General features: G+C 42.0%; 3 protein-coding genes across 11 annotated transcripts in view; 1 reads left to right on the forward strand and 2 right to left on the reverse strand.

The window, feature by feature from the left end:
- LOC117764720 (receptor-type tyrosine-protein phosphatase V-like) overlaps window positions 1–4107 on the forward strand; it is a 4977-nt gene extending 870 nt beyond the window's left edge. For all 6 annotated transcript variants that reach the window (XM_034590718.1, XM_034590720.1, XM_034590722.1 and 3 more), the window contains 9 exons: window positions 413–512; window positions 606–696; window positions 797–873; window positions 985–1119; window positions 1397–1519; window positions 1652–1812; window positions 1934–2069; window positions 2963–3033; window positions 3162–4107. In XM_034590718.1, the coding sequence (XP_034446609.1) occupies window positions 413–512; window positions 606–696; window positions 797–873; window positions 985–1119; window positions 1397–1519; window positions 1652–1812; window positions 1934–2069; window positions 2963–3033; window positions 3162–3390 (1123 nt within the window). In that variant the 3' untranslated portion in view covers window positions 3391–4107. The remainder of the gene's footprint in view (window positions 1–412; window positions 513–605; window positions 697–796; window positions 874–984; window positions 1120–1396; window positions 1520–1651; window positions 1813–1933; window positions 2070–2962; window positions 3034–3161) is intronic.
- A 462-nt stretch (window positions 4108–4569) lies between these two features.
- On the reverse strand, window positions 4570–11401 carry LOC117764719 (glutamine-rich protein 1-like). Of its 4 annotated transcripts, none has more exons than XM_034590717.1 (12): window positions 11176–11401; window positions 9955–10244; window positions 9764–9859; window positions 9535–9675; window positions 8667–9443; window positions 8392–8563; window positions 8136–8290; window positions 7924–8038; window positions 6861–6969; window positions 6390–6538; window positions 6190–6280; window positions 4570–5086 (listed from the first exon to the last, which is right to left on the reverse strand). In XM_034590717.1, exons 2-12 carry the CDS (start codon window positions 10207–10209, stop codon window positions 4900–4902), a joined length of 2247 nt encoding a protein of 748 aa, XP_034446608.1. In that variant the 5' UTR covers window positions 10210–10244; window positions 11176–11401; the 3' UTR covers window positions 4570–4899. The 4 variants fall into 4 exon arrangements, with proteins under 4 accessions (XP_034446608.1, XP_034446605.1, XP_034446606.1 ...); XM_034590714.1 differs by having other exon boundaries at window positions 6861–6990; XM_034590715.1 differs by having other exon boundaries at window positions 8392–8569.
- Window positions 11402–12291: 890 nt separating this feature from the next.
- Window positions 12292–19273, reverse strand: qars1 (glutaminyl-tRNA synthetase 1). Its single transcript, XM_034589933.1, has 23 exons — window positions 19070–19273; window positions 18502–18652; window positions 17955–18064; window positions 17805–17880; window positions 17269–17333; window positions 17109–17162; window positions 16801–16864; window positions 16638–16712; window positions 16436–16521; window positions 16192–16278; window positions 16000–16099; window positions 15820–15898; window positions 15499–15738; window positions 15312–15404; window positions 15074–15211; window positions 14793–14880; window positions 14543–14689; window positions 14325–14426; window positions 14124–14216; window positions 13679–13806; window positions 13529–13595; window positions 13047–13172; window positions 12292–12905 (listed from the first exon to the last, which is right to left on the reverse strand). The coding sequence occupies exons 1-23, from the start codon at window positions 19178–19180 to the stop codon at window positions 12855–12857; spliced, it is 2331 nt and encodes a 776-aa protein (XP_034445824.1). The 5' UTR covers window positions 19181–19273; the 3' UTR covers window positions 12292–12854.
- Window positions 19274–20374: the final 1101 nt, after the last annotated feature.

Here is a 20374-nt window from a genome sequence, read left to right on the forward strand (position 1 = left end):
TTGGTATGGTATGGCATGGTGTGGTAAGGCATGGCATGGTATGGTATGGTATGGTATGGTATGGTATGGTATGGTATGGCATGGTATGGTGTGGTGTGGTGTGGTATGGTGTGGTATGGTATGGCATGGCATGGTATGGTTTGGTATGACATGGTTTATATGGGTTTTGCTCTAAATAAACTACAGTTCCCATGTTCATTGTCATACAATTACCTTTTGGATCAACAGCAGAACAACAACAGCAGAGGAACAAACTCAATAAAGCTACACAGTGAATACAATCACTTCACTATGGTTTTGGCCTTTTCATTAGTTTGCTTGTCAAACATAGAAAATCGCCAGACTCATAAAAACTGCCCGTGTGCATCTCTGCTCTTAAAACAATCTAATGCAGAACATTTATGTTGTACAGGGTGCAAAAATTCTCGAGGGGGCAGATTCTACAGGAGTTTCGTCTCGGCTGCCAGGCTCTGGCTGCCGATGACAACAGGGGCTTTAAAAAGGAGTTTGAGGTAACTAGTTCAGAAATTGAACTTGTATTAGATCCGTGATTTATGAAAGGAGACACGTCTGCCATGAGTGCTGATGTCTTTGGTTCTGTGAAGGAGCTGAATGATGTTGGCAAAGACCTTCCCACCAGAGCGGGGGACTCAGAGGTCAACAGAGAGAAGAACAGATACCCCTTCATTCTACCATGTAAGAGCAAAGCGTCTCCCACTAGAACAGAGTCATCTATAGTGTGTGAAGCGATGATGTGTGAGACTTTAATTTGCTTTTCATTTTCTGACTAACGCAGACGACCACTGCCGCGTGAGGCTGTCCATTCAGAACTCCGTTCCACACACTGACTACATCAACGCAAATTTTGTGCCTGTGAGAACTCGTTCACTTCCTCCACTGAATTGATTACTTTCACAACTCTGCCTGGCTGCCGTGCATCTGTCTGCATGACTCATGATACACTGTGTATGTGTATGTATTCAGGGTGGAGGATCAGAGAGAGACTTCATCTGCACCCAGGGTCCTTTGCACAACACCATGGCCGACTTCTGGAGGATGGTGTGGGAGCAAAACGTCAGGATAATCGTCATGGTGACAGCTCTGAGACACAAGGACATAGTAAGAACGGCATTCTCAGTATGTGTGTGTGTGTGTGTGTGTGTGTGTGTGTGTGTGTGTGTGTGTGTGTGAATTACTCATGTTATGGGGACCTAAATCTGTTTACAGTCACAAAAATGGAGACTTGTGTTCCTAATGTCATTTTTGGAGAGTGGTTTTGATCTTCTCATCTAATTCTTGGCAAGAGAATCTGGAATAGAATTTCTCAACAAGTCAAAAATACCTTTAATATCTTGATTTTAAAAAATAACATTGTCCCATATTTCTTTGTGTCCAGGTGCTGTGTGATAAATACTGGCCTGTGGAACGAGGGACAGTTTATCATGGGCTGATCCAGGTGACAACAATGACCTGCAAACAAGGTCCAGATTATTTTATCACCACCATTAACCTCAGACAGGTGAGAGAAAGATTCATCCATCATCCTGTCTGGTTGCTTTAAACTGCTGCTGTGCACTGACCGTACCAGTGATCAATCACAGAGAGAAATACGTCCCTGTGGTTGGATTTAAGGAAAGTGTTGGTGTTTCAGAGAGACTGTCCGACAGACAGGATAATCACACACTACTACTATCATTCCTGGCCGGACCGGGGCATCCCTAAAGACTCATCCTCTCTGTGCGCCTTCACTGACCATGTGCGGCTGCACTTGGAAGGCATTCCTCGCCTGGGGCCGTCTGTGGTGCACTGCAGGTCTGACCTCTGACTTCCACTACTTTTACTCTTCCATTACTCACTTCTAATAATCAGTTAGAGTCAATCCGATGGTGCATGAGACTGTGTTTAAAGTCGATGCTGTCACTATGTGTTTCAGTGCAGGTGTTGGGCGCTCAGGGACGTTTGTGACACTGTTGTGGTTGATGCAGTTGTGCGCTCGGGGCATCCAGCCGGACATCCGCTCTGCTGTGGAAGATCTGCGGCTACATCGAATGTGGATGGTCCAGAATCTGGTTTGTACAGTCATGACACTCACCTTCAGTAGAAGAAGAATTGAGATATTTTACTGGAATAAAAGTAGCAATGACAATGTTACTACATCACCAGAACAGGAAAATATACTTTCTCAAAAGTAAAAGTACTTGTTTTAACCTCTACAGATGTAAAAGCTCTTATGTTGACATATTTGAAAACAAGTACATTTTTTGCAAAATTTTCAAGAATTATTAGTGAAATGTGTCAATAATATACAGGAAAAATGTCTGTTACAGTTATATCAGTAAATGACTCAAATATATTATTAAATTATTGCTTGTGTAAGGAACATGTGAGCAGAATCTCACTGATGTAGCCGGTGGAGCTCATTAGGATTAATTAGCTTAGCATCAAGACTGGAAGCCGGGAAATTAGATCCAATCTTTATGCTAAGCTGCTGATTGTAGCTTCATATTTAATGGACACACAAGAACGGTATAAATCTCCTTATTGAGCGTTGGCAAGAAACCAAATAACCTCTCAACATGTCAAACTAAATCAAAGCATTAAACTCATGCCCTCACCATGAAATAATGCTGTTAATTTGAGGAGTAACTACATGTATACAGTATGTAGTAAATTTGATGTTATACTCGTTGCTATACGTGTGCAGCGATTCTGTATTAATATTATGACTGGTGACAGCTTGGTGACATACTCTGCTTATTTAAAAAAGCCAAATATATGTAATATCCTGTTAAATGAGCCATATTCCAGTTTGGATTGCAGTAATCAGTATATTTAAACACATACTTGTAAGTCACTCACTCTCATGAATCAAATTGCTCTCCATGACTCTCATAAATCTATCATCTCCATGCTCATTAACACTGTGCGCTCACCATTACCTGCTCATTCTGTGTGTCATCAGGAGCAGTACATATTTGTGCATCAGTGTCTGATGCAGTGGCTCATCGGAGGAGCAGGGAGAACCACAGCAGGGTGAGAACAGAAATAAGCTCCCAGCCAGCACCGACACACACCACATTCAATTTCAGCACCGGCAGCATGTTATTAGTCAATGTAACGTAGGATGACATTTTAATTGGGCGTCTTTTCTTTCCGAGCAGCCCACAGATTCAGGGAGCCGGTTCGAAAATCAACCACCCCGTTCAGGATCAGCCTCAGAGCTCAGGACGGGGAGAGCGAACGGGGAGGAGACGACAACATCGCCAGAGACAGAAACCTCCGTCAGAGCCGCAGCAGAACACAATACAGCAGATGTTACACCCTGGGAACCTGCTGAGGAGACTGCTGCCCTCCTCATCCCTGTTAAACCCAGGCTCACACACCCCCTGAACTCACATACCATTAAGCTTAAGGTACAAAGACACAAACAAGAACAAAATGCTGTCATGCAGCACCTGAGGACATGCACTGCAGAAATAATGCTGAGTGCTCGATGAGGACAGGCCCTGCAGGCAGAAAACTGGTCTGACGACATGCAGATAAACGCTGAAGAAACCAAAGACGCAGCTGTTTGTAAGCGCACCTCAAGGGAAAATTAAATTACCACCTGCCTTTCAGGTCCAACGTGTTACTATGCTATGAACTACTTACAAGATTCATGGGAACAATGAGACATTATCTGTAAACAATAATGGTGCAAGAGGGTCAGGTACATTTAAACAAAACCTTGTGTTAAACTCAAAATGTCTTGTGTGCACCAAAATGTATGTTTTTTTAATATTTTTTACCTCCATTGCTGATAAAGTGATTTCTTTTATTCAGAAAAATCATTGTGCATCTTTATATATTTCACACGATGCGGTTTGTATGTAAGGATGCATGTGCAGAATATATACTGTACTTGCTAGAAAGGCAGACACATGGTATCGTGGCTGTACAAAAAGGTCATGTTTCAAAAACACACAGGCACTGCCATTCTCCTTAGATGACTGAAACCCTTTACAGTACATGAAGGAGCTATGAGTATAATACATTATAGAACATTAAGGGCTATCCCGCTTCTTAAGAGTCTTTCATTATGTAATAACCATGTATGATACAATAGAATCACTCTTCAGGTTGAGTTCTGGGGTTGGTGATGGACTGAGGAGGATCCAGCAGCCGTCATCATCCTTCACCCTCCTCCTGCCACATCGCCACCATGCGGCAAATGCTAGTAGCTGCAGGTCAAGTTCATGACACTGTGTAGTAAGAGTCCATAACAGTGAATTCCCGATGAGATTCGGTGCTGCCGCTTCGTGCGTCTGCGCGTGACCTCAGGTCAAGACAGACGAGTGAAATACAAAGAAAGTTCACACAAATGAGATTTTAGCCTGTTTGGCTAATACAGTCTCTATACCACGGAGGTATTCACTGTGACACTTAACGGTGACCAAGGCCGACGAGGGGAAGAAGCAAACAAGGAGGGATGTCTAAGAAAGGGGGAGTATTGCGAGCCAACCCCAGTGAAAATATATTGGACGTACATTACAGATTAAAAGAAAAGGGGTGAACGGAAATGTAGAGTTGTTCCAGACTATTGGTGAGTAGAGCCAAGAGTTCAATTAACATTTAAATTAGAGTTCAGGTCCAATAAAATGATTAGACGCCACATCCTTTGGTCAAAACAAAGGGATGAGTGAGCGATTGCCTCAGTAAGACAAATTATTTTCTATAATGTTGGTATGTGTATGTACAGTCCGTGTTTAAGATATGCGGACACTGAATGTATATAAACAATTACATGCCACCCTTACAGACCACAAGAGGGTGTGAGAGAATAGAAAACTACTCGATTAGCAGTCAAAGGCTGGGTGAAGAGGAAGAGTCGAGTCCGTTTACAGTTCTCTTCCTGTCACTCTAGTGCATGCCCTCTGACATGTTAATGACTTCCTGGATATCGCGGATGACGAGGATGCGGGCGAGCATCTGCTCCAGCTGTTCTTTTGAGATTGGCTGGGTGGAGTACCAGATGGGGCTGTTGGGAGCCACCACAGGCTCGGGAGTCAGGTAGAAGGTGTCGTTGCGACCTTTAGCACTCTGTGGACTGACAGGAGAGCAGATAGAACACAATGTGAGGACACTTCTAGGATGAGCTTATTAATGAGGATGAGGTTAGTTTCACCCGTCTCTGCCTGCAAAAAATATATTTAATACTTTGTGAAGGAACTGAAGTAGGAAGTGTTATTTTATGTAAAACATCTTATGTCTGTTTAATGCCAGAGACAGCAGATAAGAGTCAGTGGAAAACTTTACTCTGCAGTGTTGTTTATCATTACTGTATCATATAAACATACACTGAGTGCCCATTCAGTATGTATTAATAATCTGCCTTCCACATGTATGCAAATGAAAAGGCCCCAAAAAAACATTAAAAAAAGGAAACCTTCAGTTTGATCAAGTCTGGCACAACACCACTTTTAATTATGACTTCAGTAATAAACATCATTTAATCTACACCTTAAAAATTTAAATTAAATTGATGAGTTTTGAAAGAGAGTTCAAGGCGGACCTGTTGGATTTGATCACAAGACAATACAGGTGTACCTTACAAATGTATTGAGATCTTAACAAATTTTACACAACAAACCAGCTAAAGCCTAAACTAAATCCGGCCATTGTGTTAAAATTAACCTTTTAAATGTGGAGATGATTACTGACATGAACAACCCAATCTGTGTTTTTTTTTTGTTTTTTTCCAGTAGAAATGTTCTCCAAATTCACCAGTTGTGAAAGATGCTGTATATTTGTCGAGGCAGCAAAGGCCAGAAAGGTTATTTGTCTTTATTCCTTGACATAATGTTAACACACACACAAAAAAAAATTCAAGGTTTTTGAGGAGAAAAAAAAAAATGATAAGGCAACCATGTTTTGTCAGTTGCCTAGCAACAGTGCTTTCACAAGTTTAGGTGCTTGAACATCAACTGCACATGTACTCCACCTTGCATGTCAATAAAAAATGATTTAATTCAAAGGTAGCAGCAGCATGGTAGAGTGACGACATGGTAGCATAGATATTTTACCAGTTTTTTTTTTCTTACCAATTGTTGATTCTATTTCACACTAGCTGAATTAATGTTTTTATGACATAAAGATTGCGTCTACTTAATAAAGACACTTGACAATCATTTAATCATGTTAGATATTTACCATTTGAAGAGGTAGAAATCGTAGAGTTTGATGGGGCACCGCAGTGGGTTATCTGGGTCCTCCAGCTGCTCTGAGTACATGTCATCTGTCACTGAACAAAACAAAAAAAAACATTCAGTAGGAAAATGATTAATTATCTTTAAATATGTGGTTTCTCTCTCAGACAGCCCAGCACAAATCGAATCCATGTACGTTGCTACCTTTCTGTCCTATGAACCTCTCTGTTGACTTGAGGTACCGGATGCTGGTGCTCTTGTCTTTGGGGTTGTTGGGACTTTTTCTGGTGTGTCTGAGCACCTTAGAAAAGGCCACTTTTAGATGCTGATCCACTGTTCTTAGGTGAAAATACCTGAGAAGAAATACAGTGTTTAGTCAGTGATATATGGCTGCAGAGGGGTGATACAGAGTAATTATAGCAATGCCTTTTGTAGACTTTTTGGCAGATATTTGAGTTGGAAATGGTTGTTCAAGATAAAGGGGACTTGAGGTGCCAAGTATGTGCATGTCTGTAAATGAACATGCTAGTGTTATGTTGCTGTCCAGATGAAAAGATAATGATTTGCTCAGAAGTCCAGAAGTATATAATGACAATACTGCGCACAGCTTTAGAAATATCATTCTCGTGTGATGACAGAAGAAACTGCCACATGTGGGAGCACAGTGAAACTCACTTTGTGTTGAAGAACATAAGAGTTGTGAGCAGTGTTGAGGGTGAATGAGCTCCCAGCTGTTTACATTCCCAAAGCATCTCCTCCGTCACATGACTGGGTATGATGTAACCTGGTATGAGGTTAAGAGCAGCTGATGAAGAACAGGCAGTTTATGAAACTGGGCAAGCAACACAGAATATATTAGTTACAAGGAAACACACATCCTCTTGCATTTGTCCACAATGTCAAAATATATTAAGTAACTTGATTGTTGTTGGCCAGAAAGGCCAGTACAATCCTTCCTCCTTTAAAACCATGTGTTCCATTGCTCAGTCTAAGAACACATAGGTGTATAAACTGAAGACCAGTATTGATAATATTTTCTATAGAGTTGTAAGATAAGTGAATATTTTCATAAACATAAATGAGAAATTGTACAAAACATAATATGTAGAAAATAATCAAATCTAACACTGAGCTTTGCCCTTGGTAACAAGTACTGGCTAATGATCCAGCATCTCCTCGACTGACTCAACTTTATCAGCTGCATCAGACCAACTCTCAACAGTTGGAAAGATGCTCTTTTCATTGTGCATCTCTTATACAAACATTTCTTTATAACATTTCAAGCTGAGGAGACGCCTCGCTGTAAATGCTTTCCCATCTTCTTATAGCATTCTCCTGCTTTGTGAGCATCAATTACTTTAATTTTTAGAGTTCTACAAAGCTTAGTGCAGCCCAAGGCTGTTGATATTTTGGACATGATTTAAGTAGTATTTAAAAAGCTTTGAAAATTGGCCTTTCCTAACCAGGATTGTGTACAGACAAAACCTCAAACAAATGAGGTCTGAGACCTTGGAGAAAATTTCCTCGAATCTCCCTGCACTTTGCTCATTTCAATCTTAAATAGTACAAAACTAAAGTAATACACTAATCTTGTGAAAAATTTTGAAAAGAATGTTTCAGCTTTAACTTCCCAAACGCAAACGCTTCCCAAATGCATCATGCCTAAATTTTTAAGCTCATTATAGAGGAACACACATTAATGATCCATGCTATATTTGATTAACATCTTTTTTCTCACCTAGCGGATGAACGGATGGTCTCCAAGGCTCCAGGATCTGGTGCAGACTGTGAGCGAAGCGGGTGTAGTACTGATCCGAGAAAACGTCATCCACACGGCCGTTATCGAACAGATACTGGAAAGAGAACACACAAGGAAAGATGCCGTTAAACAGTGTTTCTACACCACAACCAACAGTAAGTATGTTGTGTTTGTGCGGATAGTAAACTTACTTTTTGAATGCACAGAAATACATAGTAGAGAACATCAGACTCGTAAGTCTCCCCTTCCATCCCCCGAGCGTCTGTTGTCATCATAGAGAGGCCCATGCAGAGCTCAGCGACTGCACATGACACCAGGTCTTCCTGGAAACGTAGTGCCTGACGTCCTAAAATATACACACTCATCTGTGATCGGGTTGACATGTGAGACGCCAGAACATAAATTATTATTTTGACACTCCAATAAACACTGTGTGTATGCACTTACGGCCAATTGGGGCCAGTTTAGTACTGTCTGATTTCTCAAGCTCTGCATTTTTTCGTTGAGCCCAAAGCCGCCACACTTCTAGCCCCTCTTCAGGCTTCAGCGTGGCTGGCAGCAGGAGCTCCTGCACCTGCACTTGCTGTTGGCCATCTACCTCTGCTACCACTGTCTGACCCTGCACCTACACAAACACAACATGATTAACAAGTGCAATAAAGATATACATGTCTACTGGTAGATATGTATAAAAGACCAAATGGTTCAACAAATGCTATTACCTGTAGCTGCTGTGCTTCCTGCGCTGACAGACCCTGCGTGTGCAACACCTGCTGCTGTGGGTCCCAGATGAGGGACTGTGTAGCATTGGAATAACCCTGTACAGACACCGGGATGTGAATGTTTCCATTCATCAGCTGGGCAGGGAACAGCGTGTTTGCAGCTAGTGTGTGCACAACTTCTTCCTGACCCCCCATTCCTCCAGAGCTTGTTATACTAGAAACAGCCTGCACTGTCTGACTCTGACTGACAGGGATTTTCAGCTTGTCACTTTCAATAGTGACTTGTGTTGGCATTGTGGTCATTGTTGTAGTGTTTGCCCCTGAAACCTGCACTGTTCCATAAGCCTCCTGGGGGATGGCAATGTGTGTCACCTGCTCCCGGCCTCCAGAGCCAGCAGGAGCAGAGTACACAGGGATTGTCCAAGTCTCACCTGTAGGACTGGTGATTGTGCCTGTGGCACTGTAAAGATGGGAACTGTCCACTGTTAGGAGGTCCGGCCGCAGTGACACATAACTTTGCTGCTGCCCCTGCCCCTGAGGGATAGCCAGGACTGTGGCTACCTGCTGACCAGGCAGGGCATAGGACACAGTGATGGGCATGTCCACCTTACGCTTCTTGGCTGGCTGGAGGACACCTGCTCCCTGGGATGTGGCAACCGTAGTTCCCAGTATCCTTCTCTCTACATTGTCCTGCTGTTGTGTGGGAGAGAGGGCCCCCACTGTCTGGATTTGGATCTGCTGTCCTCCTGCAACAGCTGCCACCAACTGGGCTTGCAGCTACGACAAATGGGAGGAAAATGATAACTGGTAACTGGTGACAAATTAACAATGCTGCAATTTTGTTGTGCATGTGTGTGCAGAGGTATACTTGTTGGTGCTGCTCCTCTGTAAGTTCCCCAGGCTGAATCAGATGTGCAGTAGTCACACCCTGTAGCTGTTGATGTGAACCAGAGGGCACTTGGAGGACCTGACCCAGCATCTGACCTTGTTGATGTCCCTGGATCTGCACCTGAAAATAGAGGCCAACATGAAGTTGATCAACAATAAATTGGATAAGGAATAAGTGACAAACAACATTAAGGTGCATTAAAACAAACCTGAACTATCTGATGCTCTGTATTCTGCTGAACAGATTGTTGCTGAGACGTGGACTCTTGTATCTGTTGCTGCTGTGGCTGGACCTGCACCTGAACCTGCATTGTAAGACAGTGTCTGTCAAAGAAACTAATTTCAAGAACAGAAGCTTTTCACAAACAGCTTCTTGACAACTTAGAACATATTGATTTACCGGGCAGGCCAGTTCCAGCAGTGACCCCGCCACCTCTGTGCTGTCTGTGTAGATGCAATTAGCCTCCTGCTGGTAGACCATAGTGGTGGTGGTGGTTGTTGGGTCTCCGCTTGACTGGCTGAACTCCTGCAGAGCATCTGGACCCTTGCTGGCCAAGGACTCCAGGAACTCCTTCATGCGATGCTGAGGGATGCTCCGCGCTTTCTGCCTCACAAGCTCCTCGTAGGAGCCGGCACCATCCAGGGAGTTATTCATTGCTGCTTAAAGTGGCCTCCTCTGCAAAGGGGAACCTGCGGAAACGATAATTTAAGTAGAATTGTTTTTTAAAAATGGTATAATGCTCTTGTGCACATATAAAAACAAAACATTTTGCACTGGTCTTTAGGTTTTAATGCCAGCTTTGTTTTTCAGCTTTTGTGTGTTATATCTTTGTAGTGTTTTATAATTGTATGTGTTTTTAGGGCCAGTTCAATATTCAACTCACGTTTATTCTGCATTATTACTCTGGGTCTTAGATGAAATGTCCTTGTGTAGTGTTTTTGTTGTTTGTTACACAATGTGCTGATCTGCAGCTGCTGCAGCACTTTGGCCAAATAAGAAATTCCCCATGGGGACAAAAAATATATTCGATTTGAAAACCTATTTGTAGTCACCCAATCAAAACAAAGTCCAGATTCAATGTTCATAAATTACAAATAACAGTGAAAGATACAGAGGGCATCAGTTGACACCTCTGCGTGTTTACAGTCTCACACACACACAAGCTCTACGTCAACTTCCATCTAACAGATGCTAGTACGAAGGGGTTAATTCTGACTGAGGGTATACGAGCTGGGACAAAAGCGCGGTCACTTTCCAAATCCGACGCAGTATTCACAGCGGTGGTGGAAAGTGCAGCGCAGTGAAAAACACGCCAGATTTACTATGAATACGGTGCAGCGGGTCAAGAGGAGCTAATCAAACAGCTGATGACACAACGCGCTAGATTAGCCAGGTACACCGCTAACTAGCCGCGTGTTGTGTGCGGGCAAAATCCATAACAACAGTGTAGAGCCACTAACACCAATGCAGCGTGTCAGTGCGTGACAGTGTCTCCACTTGGTAACACATGGTGCGTGAGCTCAGATCCACAGAAAGAGGAGTTACCCTCCGAGGCTACGCCGACTGTATTTTTGTTATCCTCGCAGCTAGCATGCTAACGTTAGCGGGCGCGTTAGCTACCTCTTTTTCCTCAGCCGGGCCGAGGATCGAACCACCCCCAGCCGCGCCTCTCTGCCCGCGAAAACAGCGCCCCTCTTCCGAGCCGCAGGGAAGCGAAGTGCCGGAGCTGCGTCTCTGCGGCCGCCTTATTCTTTATTTCTTGTGAATTTTCGTTAAATGGCTAAGTGTGGTTTTCTTTTTTGAAAGCCACTCATATTTCGCTGGGCGCCATCTTACAACAAGGGCACCGGACCAATGAGAGAGCGAGTTGTGACTCCGCCGTGTTCTCGCGGTGTTTCCGTCGCATCTTCTCGCGACAGGTGGCGGTGGAGGATCAGAGCCTTAAAGGCGCCGCACGCTCACGAGGCCGCAGAGCAGATGAGGAAGATGTCAGTCCACCTTAAAACACGGTTACAGCCGGACTCCAGCTCCTAGTGGTTCACTGGCGTCTGGATCTTTTAAGGTCGTCCCGCAGAGATGAGCCAAATACCTGGGTGGTGCTGAAGCTGCTCCGGACAACTGAGAGTTAATTCCCACGAATTTACACCTCAGCATGGTCTGTGTAAAGTGACAAGTAATATTTACTTTAACTTAATATTTAATATTGGGTTGAAGTAGAGGATAAGTGAGCTTAATTTACCCCAACTAAGATAAGATAATCCTTTATTGGTCCCACCATGGGGAAAATTGCAATATTACAGCAGCAAGAGTCAAACATAGGCATCAGTAATTAATGATAAGTAGGTGTAAGAATAATATACTTCAGTGTAAAGAAATCTAAAAAATATAAATGGAATAAAAACTAATGTATATAGTGTAAAAGAAAAAATACACATAAGAATTTTACTTTCCAATTATAGCCAGAATCAAACAGTACGGTTACATTGATGACTTGAGTAGTCGAATGATCAATGATTAACTTGCAACAATTTTGATAATCAATACATTTAAGTATTTTATATCAACTTGCTGCCGCCACCTTCCAAAACCGGATAATTTACTATTTCCCCCCAGATTTTTATCATATACTATATCAAATAGATAGAATATCACAGTTGTGAAATTGTTTGATATTCACATTGGCTTCAACAAACATAAGCGTGTATTATACTTCAGATTATTACCACAGAAACACTGGAGTTTTTATGTTTTATTTATTTTTGTCTCTTGTCAAAAAAGGTCACATGTGCACCCATCTGATTCTTAAAAAACACACACACACACACTCTGTGGTTTGGCACTGATCCACCACTCGTGTAAGAAAGTTGTGTATGGCATGTGAGAGCGTCTCCTCTGTGTAACACCAGCTTGGAGCCAACATAAAAACTACATACATTAGGTCCTTGTTGAACAGTAATCAAAGTTGCATACATTCAACAACAAAGAGGAACCATAGTAAGTAAATATCTTTGCAGCAGATAGAGAAAAGATTAAACCAGACTCTGACACTGACTGGCCGAGCTTGAGATTGGTCAGTGTTATCAGAGTCGTTTTGATAAAGGTTGGCAATTTACATTTCCCTGTTTCAGTGAGACTGAACCATAATTAAGAAAATTATTAAACTACAGTGTCTGATTTGGACTGATCTAAGCTGAAGCAGCATGTGCCCTTGCTGATGTTACACACTGAGCGAAGCAAACAATTTGGGCGTGTATCTGTGGGCTCATGGGAAGCAGCACGTGCAACTTGATCTCAGTCAATCAGATCTTCCCAGGGTCTTCTTTCAGTGTGACTGTTCTGTTGAAGACCAGCTGTGATAAAAGAAGAAGATTACAGTTACAGTTCTTGCTCGTATTAATGAGGTGCCAACATGTTTTTTTAAGTAGATTAACAAATTACTTCTCAAATGAGTATTTATGATGTAAAATCTGAAACACAAGCATGTAATGTACCTTGTCTTCAGTGCTGTCTGGGTCCAGGGAGAAGTAGCCAACTCTCTCAAACTGGAATTTGTCTAAAACTGTTGCTCCCTTGACTGAGGTATCGACTAAGGCACTTCTGATCACCTGCATTGAATTCTACATAACAAAAAGAAGAAATCAAACAATCACTTCATCAATTAAAACATCTTAAAGGTTCAGTGTGTAGAATTCAGCGACATCTAGTGGTGAAGTTGCATGCTGCAGCTGAATAGCCCTCACCTCACCCGCCCCCTCTGAACATAAAAGAGAACCTGTGGTAGCCTTCAGTTGTCATAAAAACTCAAAAGGTGTTTAGTTTGTCCAGATTTTTCAGATTTTACACTAGTAGAAACATCACTAGGATTATTGTATATAAAATGTCTGCCAATAGAACCCTTTCACCTAAATCTTGCACACTGAACCTTTAAATAATCCAAAAAGGCCATCTGGCACAGGGGTGCAAAATTACTCACAGAATTGATGTCACTCAGGAAGCCGTTGGGCACCTCAGATGTATCCTCTGGGTGTTTGTGCAGGAATCTTAAGACAGCGAGAAGTTTAGGTTAAGTGAGTTTTCCACATGAAGTACAAGCTGTGAGTGACGGAGGTTGTTTGTGACTTACAGTCTTTCATAGAGACGCACTTCACACACCAGCGGCTGGCTGACCCAGTGGATGAAGGCCTTTGGTTTCTCTGCAGTGTCAGAGCTGCTGCAGTTTACCTCCACTTCCACCACTTTCCCCTGAGCGTCCTGAGAAATGAGCGTAACAAACAAGGACATGTTGTGAGGACATGGATCAGATGTAAAATCCTATTTAACTAGGAGGAAACATGGAGGTATCTACAGAGAATGTGAACAGGGTTTCTGTTGAGTACATCAAATTCAATTGTAACCACCCCCGAGTTCAGAATGAGTCTTACAAACAATATTTCAAAGTTTTACAGGAGATGTTGAGGTAAATATTCTCAGAACTGATAAGACAGACACCAACAGAACAAATATCATAATGGCACAGGATTAGAACTTGGAAAATGTATTTTCAAAGAGCTACTGAGTGAAAGTCTTACCTTTATGACCTTCTGCACAGATATGACATACCCAGCATGCCTCAGGCCCACAGGCTGTTCTGGGGTCAGACGCTTGTAGCCCTTTTCCATCACCTGCAAAACAGAAGGGGTCAATCATCATGTACACAATGAAAGAAAATGCACAAAGAAAGTCTGATACTTGTATTGTGAATCAGTGTTTATTTAGCTTCTCTCTCTGACCTCTCTGAAGTCGCTCTGTTCAATGAAGATCGTGCGAGTGAATGGAACCGTGTGGCTGCCCCTGGCCTCATTGGCAGGAAAGTCTGGTACTCGTACATCTGACTGAGGGAGAAGAGGAGAAAACATAACGTGATGTTTATGATGCTTTGATAAAGACCAAATATACACAGTATAACAAATTCTCAGGGAGAAGTTTGTACTGAAAGAAATGTCCAAACCCGTGAGTTCTCTGGGAGGTTAACTATGGTGATTTTAAGTGGCTCCAGCACAGCCATGACTCTGGGTGCTGTGTCATTAAGCACGTCCCTCACACACGACTCCAGCAGGTGGGGCTCTGTTGTTGTCTGAGAAACGGTGACTCCGACCTGCCAAGAGATGCAACGCACTATTACACGACAGCATCGCCCTTTTACATTTGATAACTAGTTCTTCCATCCACCCATGTGTCCTTTTATCCATCCTGCATACCCGTGCACAAAAGTTGTTAATAGCCTCTGGTGGGAAACCTCTTCTTTTCAGCGCAGTCAGAGTGAAGAGGCGGGGATCGTCCCAGTCTCTGTAATGAGATAGATATTGTCCCAGTTACATAATTGGTCAAATGTAGCATGAAGACATCCAATGAAAACTGCTGCACACAAAAATTACAAACGTATACAATTGCAGACCACAAGAATTCAGGCTCTGAGCTTCAGCACATTTAATTCAAAATAGTATATTACATTATACAGTAGATAGAAATGCTACTTCACCTGACAACGCCAGACTCTACCAGTTTGATGATTTTCCTCTTGGACACAACAGTATAAGTGAGGTTCAAACGCCCATATTCCCACTGCACAGGGCAGTACAAGTCCAGAGCGTTAACCAGCCAGTAATATGATGAACGCCTGTTACAACGATAAAATAACCAACAGAGAAAGTCAACGTTAACAACACATTTGTTTGCATACAAGACAGAGTACAATGTAGAACAGAATTCATGTATACCTGGCCTGAAACTCTTTGGTACACAGCGAGTGTGTGATATTTTCAATGGAGTCACACAGACAGTGGGTGTAGTCATATGTGGGGTAGATGCACCTGCAGAGAGAGAGATAAGTGACACAAGTGTTAGTAAAACAAGATTTAAACCGATCTACCTTGATGGGGAAAAAAACCCAACAGATTTTCCTACCATTCATCTCCTGTTCGATGATGTGGTGTGTATTTGATTCTGTACGCCACCGGGTCCAACTTCCCGTCCTCCATGACCATCTTCATCCTGAGTGTGGCCTCTCCCTCTGCATACAGGCCTTTCTTCATCCTCTCAAACAAGACCAGGGACTCTTCAATGGGACGGTCCTTCCACGGTGACGGAGGAGCGTTATGGCCCTTCAGGTCCTCCCCCTTCTGGTGGCACACATACGCGTAGCCCCTGCAGAACGACAAAGAAAAGAAACATCAGATAATGGGTTGCGCACAATAACCAACATGTGTTCATAGTTCCTACGCTCACCTGCGAGTTAGATCCACAGCAAGATCGTAGAGTTGCTGGAAGTTGTCAGATGCATGAGTGACTTCATAAGGTGTGTAGCCTGTGGATTGAACTCACACTGGTAAGAAATCTTCATGAATGTAAAAGCAGTGTATTTAACAAAGCTTTAATCAGAACCCCAAAAAAACATATCAAACTCACCAAGCCACTCCACCATGTCCTTAATGGCAGTGAAGTATTTCTCCTCCTCCTTTTCGGGATTTGTGTCATCGTACCTCAGGAAACAAATACCATCGTTTGCCTGCAGGAAGAGGAAAAGTTTAAAGAAAACATCTACGTTAGAGAGGGTTAAACAGCCTGTGTGATGGTGAAAGATGAGAAAAATACTCCTACCTTAGCATAACCAAAATTGAAGTTAATAGCTTTGGCGTGTCCGATGTGAAGGATGCCGTTGGGCTCGGGAGGAAAACGGGTACGAATCTAAAGGAATTCAGAAAAACCAAAACACAAGATCATCTTCAAACTGCAGCTATAAATCATTAGTTAGCACGCATGTTATTTTAATGATTTCAGTGATCACTTGTTTTGTCTAAATATAAGCTGTTTTCCGACATGATCACTTATTGAAAATGTGTACCTGTCCACCAGTGAACTCCAGGTGCTTTTTAAGCAGGGACATGGTGTTTGGTGTAACCACATAGCCCTCAGTCTTATAGTTCTCTCCTGTAAGATGGAAGGACAGGATTAAAGTTCAACATATTCCGTAAATGCACTTTTCTGCTCTTGTAGTTGAGTGTGTGTGGTGGGGGGACTAAATTGTTCAGGTCTTTTCTTCTCACCTATTTTATGGAACTTAAGTGCTTCTCCTCTGAGCTGTTCCATGAGTGACTTTCCCTGCTCAGCCTTCGGCTCACCTAAACAAGCACAAGCAAACAGTTGAAAAACAATCCACGGACAGGTACAGGTAAATTAGCTCCTGTCTACCATCCCCTCGCTGCTTACCATTCACTGCCACCTCGTCTTTCTTTGGCTTCACGTCACTCTCACTGACTTTGGTTTTCTGGGCCTGGAAGATCATTAGATATACAGATGAAATAAAAACATTCAAGGTGGAGGGATTAAAAAACTAATTTGACATTTTGGAAATCAGCATATGTGCTTTCTTGTAGACTTGTTTGTTTAATCCACACACAATATAAGTTTTTAAATCTCAACTTGTAGCTTTAAAGTGGGTTATATCCCGAATTATTGACCAGGTGCAGAAAGAAAGCAAATAAAAAAATTTCCCCTGAAAAAAAGTTGAGTATTACCTTAGATTTCTTCTCCAGATCAGCCTCTGTCTTTTGTCCTAAGAGGTGCAAGACCTTAAAGATGAAAGCCATAGTTAGACAGGCTATACAGTGAGAACAAACCTGATTCAAAATATTCTGTCACAGAAGACAGACATAATATTCTCCCTTTCCAACACACCTGCATGTCGACCTCATTTTTGATGACCTTCCCATCAGCCCATTTCAGGGCAGCACGTGATTCTCCTGTAATACACACAAACCTCAGTGAGACATGCTGTCTGTCTGTTCGGATTTAAGATTTTCAAAAAAACATTTAAATAATGTTAGGGGCTATGAAAGTTTTCTCTACTGTCGAACATGGTTGTTTTGTCTTTGTATATAATAGGCCCTCTAAGCCTCTAAAATTCACAGAGAGTGGACTTGTTGATGACGTATTTAACACGTGACGGACATGAAACTGAAAAAACAAATATCTCAGGATGAAAAAGAGGTGTCATACATGGAGAAGGTGGCGACGACGATGTCAAATTAGAAAGACAATGAGTTTGACAGCTTTTGGTGATAAGGGCCAACGATGGTGTTGCTGTGTCGTAAACTAACTCCAGAATAAGTCTGGACCCAATTTTCATGAAATTTTCATGAAATTTTCCACAGTTCATGTCTGAAATTGGCTCTAGATTGGTAAGTAGACACTTTTTAAGTGTGAGATCATACCCATTAGTAGTCCCATGTTGAAGTGGTACCTCTCCTTTAACAGCAGTTCCTTGTGCTTCTTGATCACAGACTCCACCTGCACAACATTCCATGGTCAGTGAACACACCCTGTGAGGCTCGTAAAAAGTCACTTTACTTCTGCTCACTTACTGCATCTTCAATCTGTTCAGGTGTTATAACCACGCCCACTCCACACGCTTCTTCAAACTCCTTCATGTTGATGGGGTCCTGAAGATGACTCTTCAAAAAGTCCAGTGCAGCTGCAAAACATCATGTTGAAAAATATGTTAGCTGAATTTTTTTTTTTACAGTTTTCAACTATAATATAATTGGTTTTATTTGTGTTTTCACTTATCTAAAGTAAAGTATTTGATTAATCAAGCCTCAATTACATACCTTTGTCATAAGGGTTTAATAAAGCCATTTGTAATGTCTTTATATTGGTGGATGTATTGATATTTTTTTGGTTTGTTTTTTTAACTCCCTCCTATCAGTATAGGTACTGGCCCCTAAACATCAGATATCAGTCAGGCTCTAGAATACAATATAATGATATGATGCTAAAACTAGTTTTCTTGTTTTGGGAATTGTTCTGAAAAAAAGACCTGACATAGAAATAAAAGTTAAAGTGTGTCCTGTTATGCAACATCCTTGTACTTTGTTCATGCTCACACAGTTTGGGTCCCTCAGGAATTACCTGCCAGTTGCAGCTCTGTGCAGATTTTGCGCTGAGCTATGCTGACTGAAAGGAACACCAGACGATTTGTGTCTTTGAGGCGAGACGCCATACTGTACAGCAGCGTGCCCATGGCTTTGTCCACTCCTGACGCCCCATGAACACTGTGAGCCTGTTGAATACAAGGAGACACACGTTTGAGAAAAAGACACCAACACAACATGTGCACAGTTTTACTTAAAAATACTTTTTACACCTGGATCCACTATGACAGCTACCTCTTAACAGACATGTGGTTAACTACTATTATTACTGGGTAAAGCCTTGGGACCCCTGGGTGTCAAAGGCAGTTTCCTGTTTATCAATACAGCCTTGATGCATACGAGCCTCATATGGAAAGTGAAAACAAAAGTATAGTGGCAATAACAGTACTTAAAGTAACAGTATTTAAAGAGTGTGATCTACTAATACATATATACATATCTAACCCCTTATATAGAGGAGGTGCATACAACAAGTGGGCTGCAGACAGGAATACCACAGCTGTCCCTCCAGGCACTTTAACTTTCCTCCACACTCTGGCTCATACCTGGGTAATCGCGTCCTTCAGGGCCGAACTCAGCGCTTCATTCTTCAGCGTTTCTTTCGCCTTCTGCTCGCTGAGCCCGATGGAGGTGAAAAGTGTCAACATATCCGCCATTTCCCCACAAACAGCCGGTCAGACTGGAGCCACACAGACACACCACCACCAACGAGACTGTTTCCCCTGCAGAGGAAGGAAAATGTGTGAGTGTGACTTCCTGTACACCTCCAAGAGCAAAAAATATTAACCAATGGGACACGGAGAGAGCGGAGGGTATTGACCAATCGCGAGTGCGTATTAGAACAAGTTACCGCCTACTATGACTAAGGAGCCAATCCGCGGCTGTGCGACTTCTGCGAGGGAGGGGCTACCGGAAGCGGTAATGTTGCATCAGTTTGACGGCGCATTCAAGTGATGTCTAAAAAAATCGGAAAATGAGATGCAGACCGGGGAAACTCACGTGAACGCACCGTTAGTTCACAAAAATAACAAAAGTTTTTTGTACGGTTGCTGACGTCACAAACACAGAAACATGGTGGACGAAAATAAACGTTAGAGTAATTCGATAAATGGTGCAAAATAACCTATTACATATAATTTCCCCTGGATTTGATTTACTGTGGGCGTGCACACGTAGAGTGACCTAGATGAGTAAGAATAGTTAAATATTCGCAGCAATTTTGATAACAGGTCATAAAATAATAATTCATTGGAAGTAATTGCTTTGAGTTATAAAATCCAACACTTCCTTGAAGACAGAACACTTCATAAACACAGGGATTTATTGTTTTTACGGACAATTATTGAATAAATAATAAGTTTAATAAATATAATATTTGAATTTAACTACGTTTTAAACTACGTTTGTGTCCACATTTTGCACTTATAGAAAATGTATACAAAACATTTGATTTTCGTTTAAATTCAACCATTTAAATTGGAAGTATCGATATATATAGAGAGATATAGTTGTTTAAAAAATTTTGTTTCACTTGTATTTATATGGTCATGTGGAGTTCAGAAGGTGACAGTAAACTACCTAAAACTTATTTGTCAACTGCCATACAAAAAAGCAGCAGGAAGAAGAGAAGAGAGAGAGAACATTGCAAAAAAACGGAAAATGTCACTATTGAAATATAATAAACAAAGAAGATTTAATATCAGGATTAAAAGAAATCAAGGAATGTCAGAAATCCACACTCCATACCAGCTGGTGGCGGAAATGCACCGGATTGTTGTTTTCCAACCACCAATAAAACCCAAAAGAAGAAGAACAGGTTCTCCTACTTTCTCAGAAGTATTGAGTGAGTC

Source organism: Hippoglossus hippoglossus, chromosome 7 (assembly GCF_009819705.1).
Source record: "Hippoglossus hippoglossus isolate fHipHip1 chromosome 7, fHipHip1.pri, whole genome shotgun sequence".
Lineage (NCBI taxonomy): Eukaryota > Metazoa > Chordata > Actinopteri > Pleuronectiformes > Pleuronectidae > Hippoglossus > Hippoglossus hippoglossus.

What these genes read in the sequence shown, in the direction of transcription:
- LOC117764719 (XM_034590713.1), bottom strand. Translation starts at nt 10,209, where the DNA reads ATGAATAACTCCCTGGATGGTGCCGGCTCCTACGAGGAGCTTGTGAGG. An exon ending in CAGAGGAGCAGCACCAACAA is followed by an intron (nt 9,444 to 9,534) that starts GTATACCTCTGC and finishes CATTTGTCGTAG; the next exon opens with CTGCAAGCCCAGTTGGTGGC. An exon ending in TATTTCTGTGCATTCAAAAA is followed by an intron (nt 8,039 to 8,135) that starts GTAAGTTTACTA and finishes TTCTCTTTCCAG; the next exon opens with TATCTGTTCGATAACGGCCG.
- qars1 (XM_034589933.1), bottom strand. Translation starts at nt 19,180, where the DNA reads ATGGCGGATATGTTGACACTTTTCACCTCCATCGGGCTCAGCGAGCAG. An exon ending in CAACATGGGACTACTAATGG is followed by an intron (nt 17,334 to 17,804) that starts GTATGATCTCAC and finishes TGTGTATTACAG; the next exon opens with GAGAATCACGTGCTGCCCTG. An exon ending in CAGACAGCACTGAAGACAAG is followed by an intron (nt 12,906 to 13,046) that starts GTACATTACATG and finishes CTTTTATCACAG; the next exon opens with CTGGTCTTCAACAGAACAGT.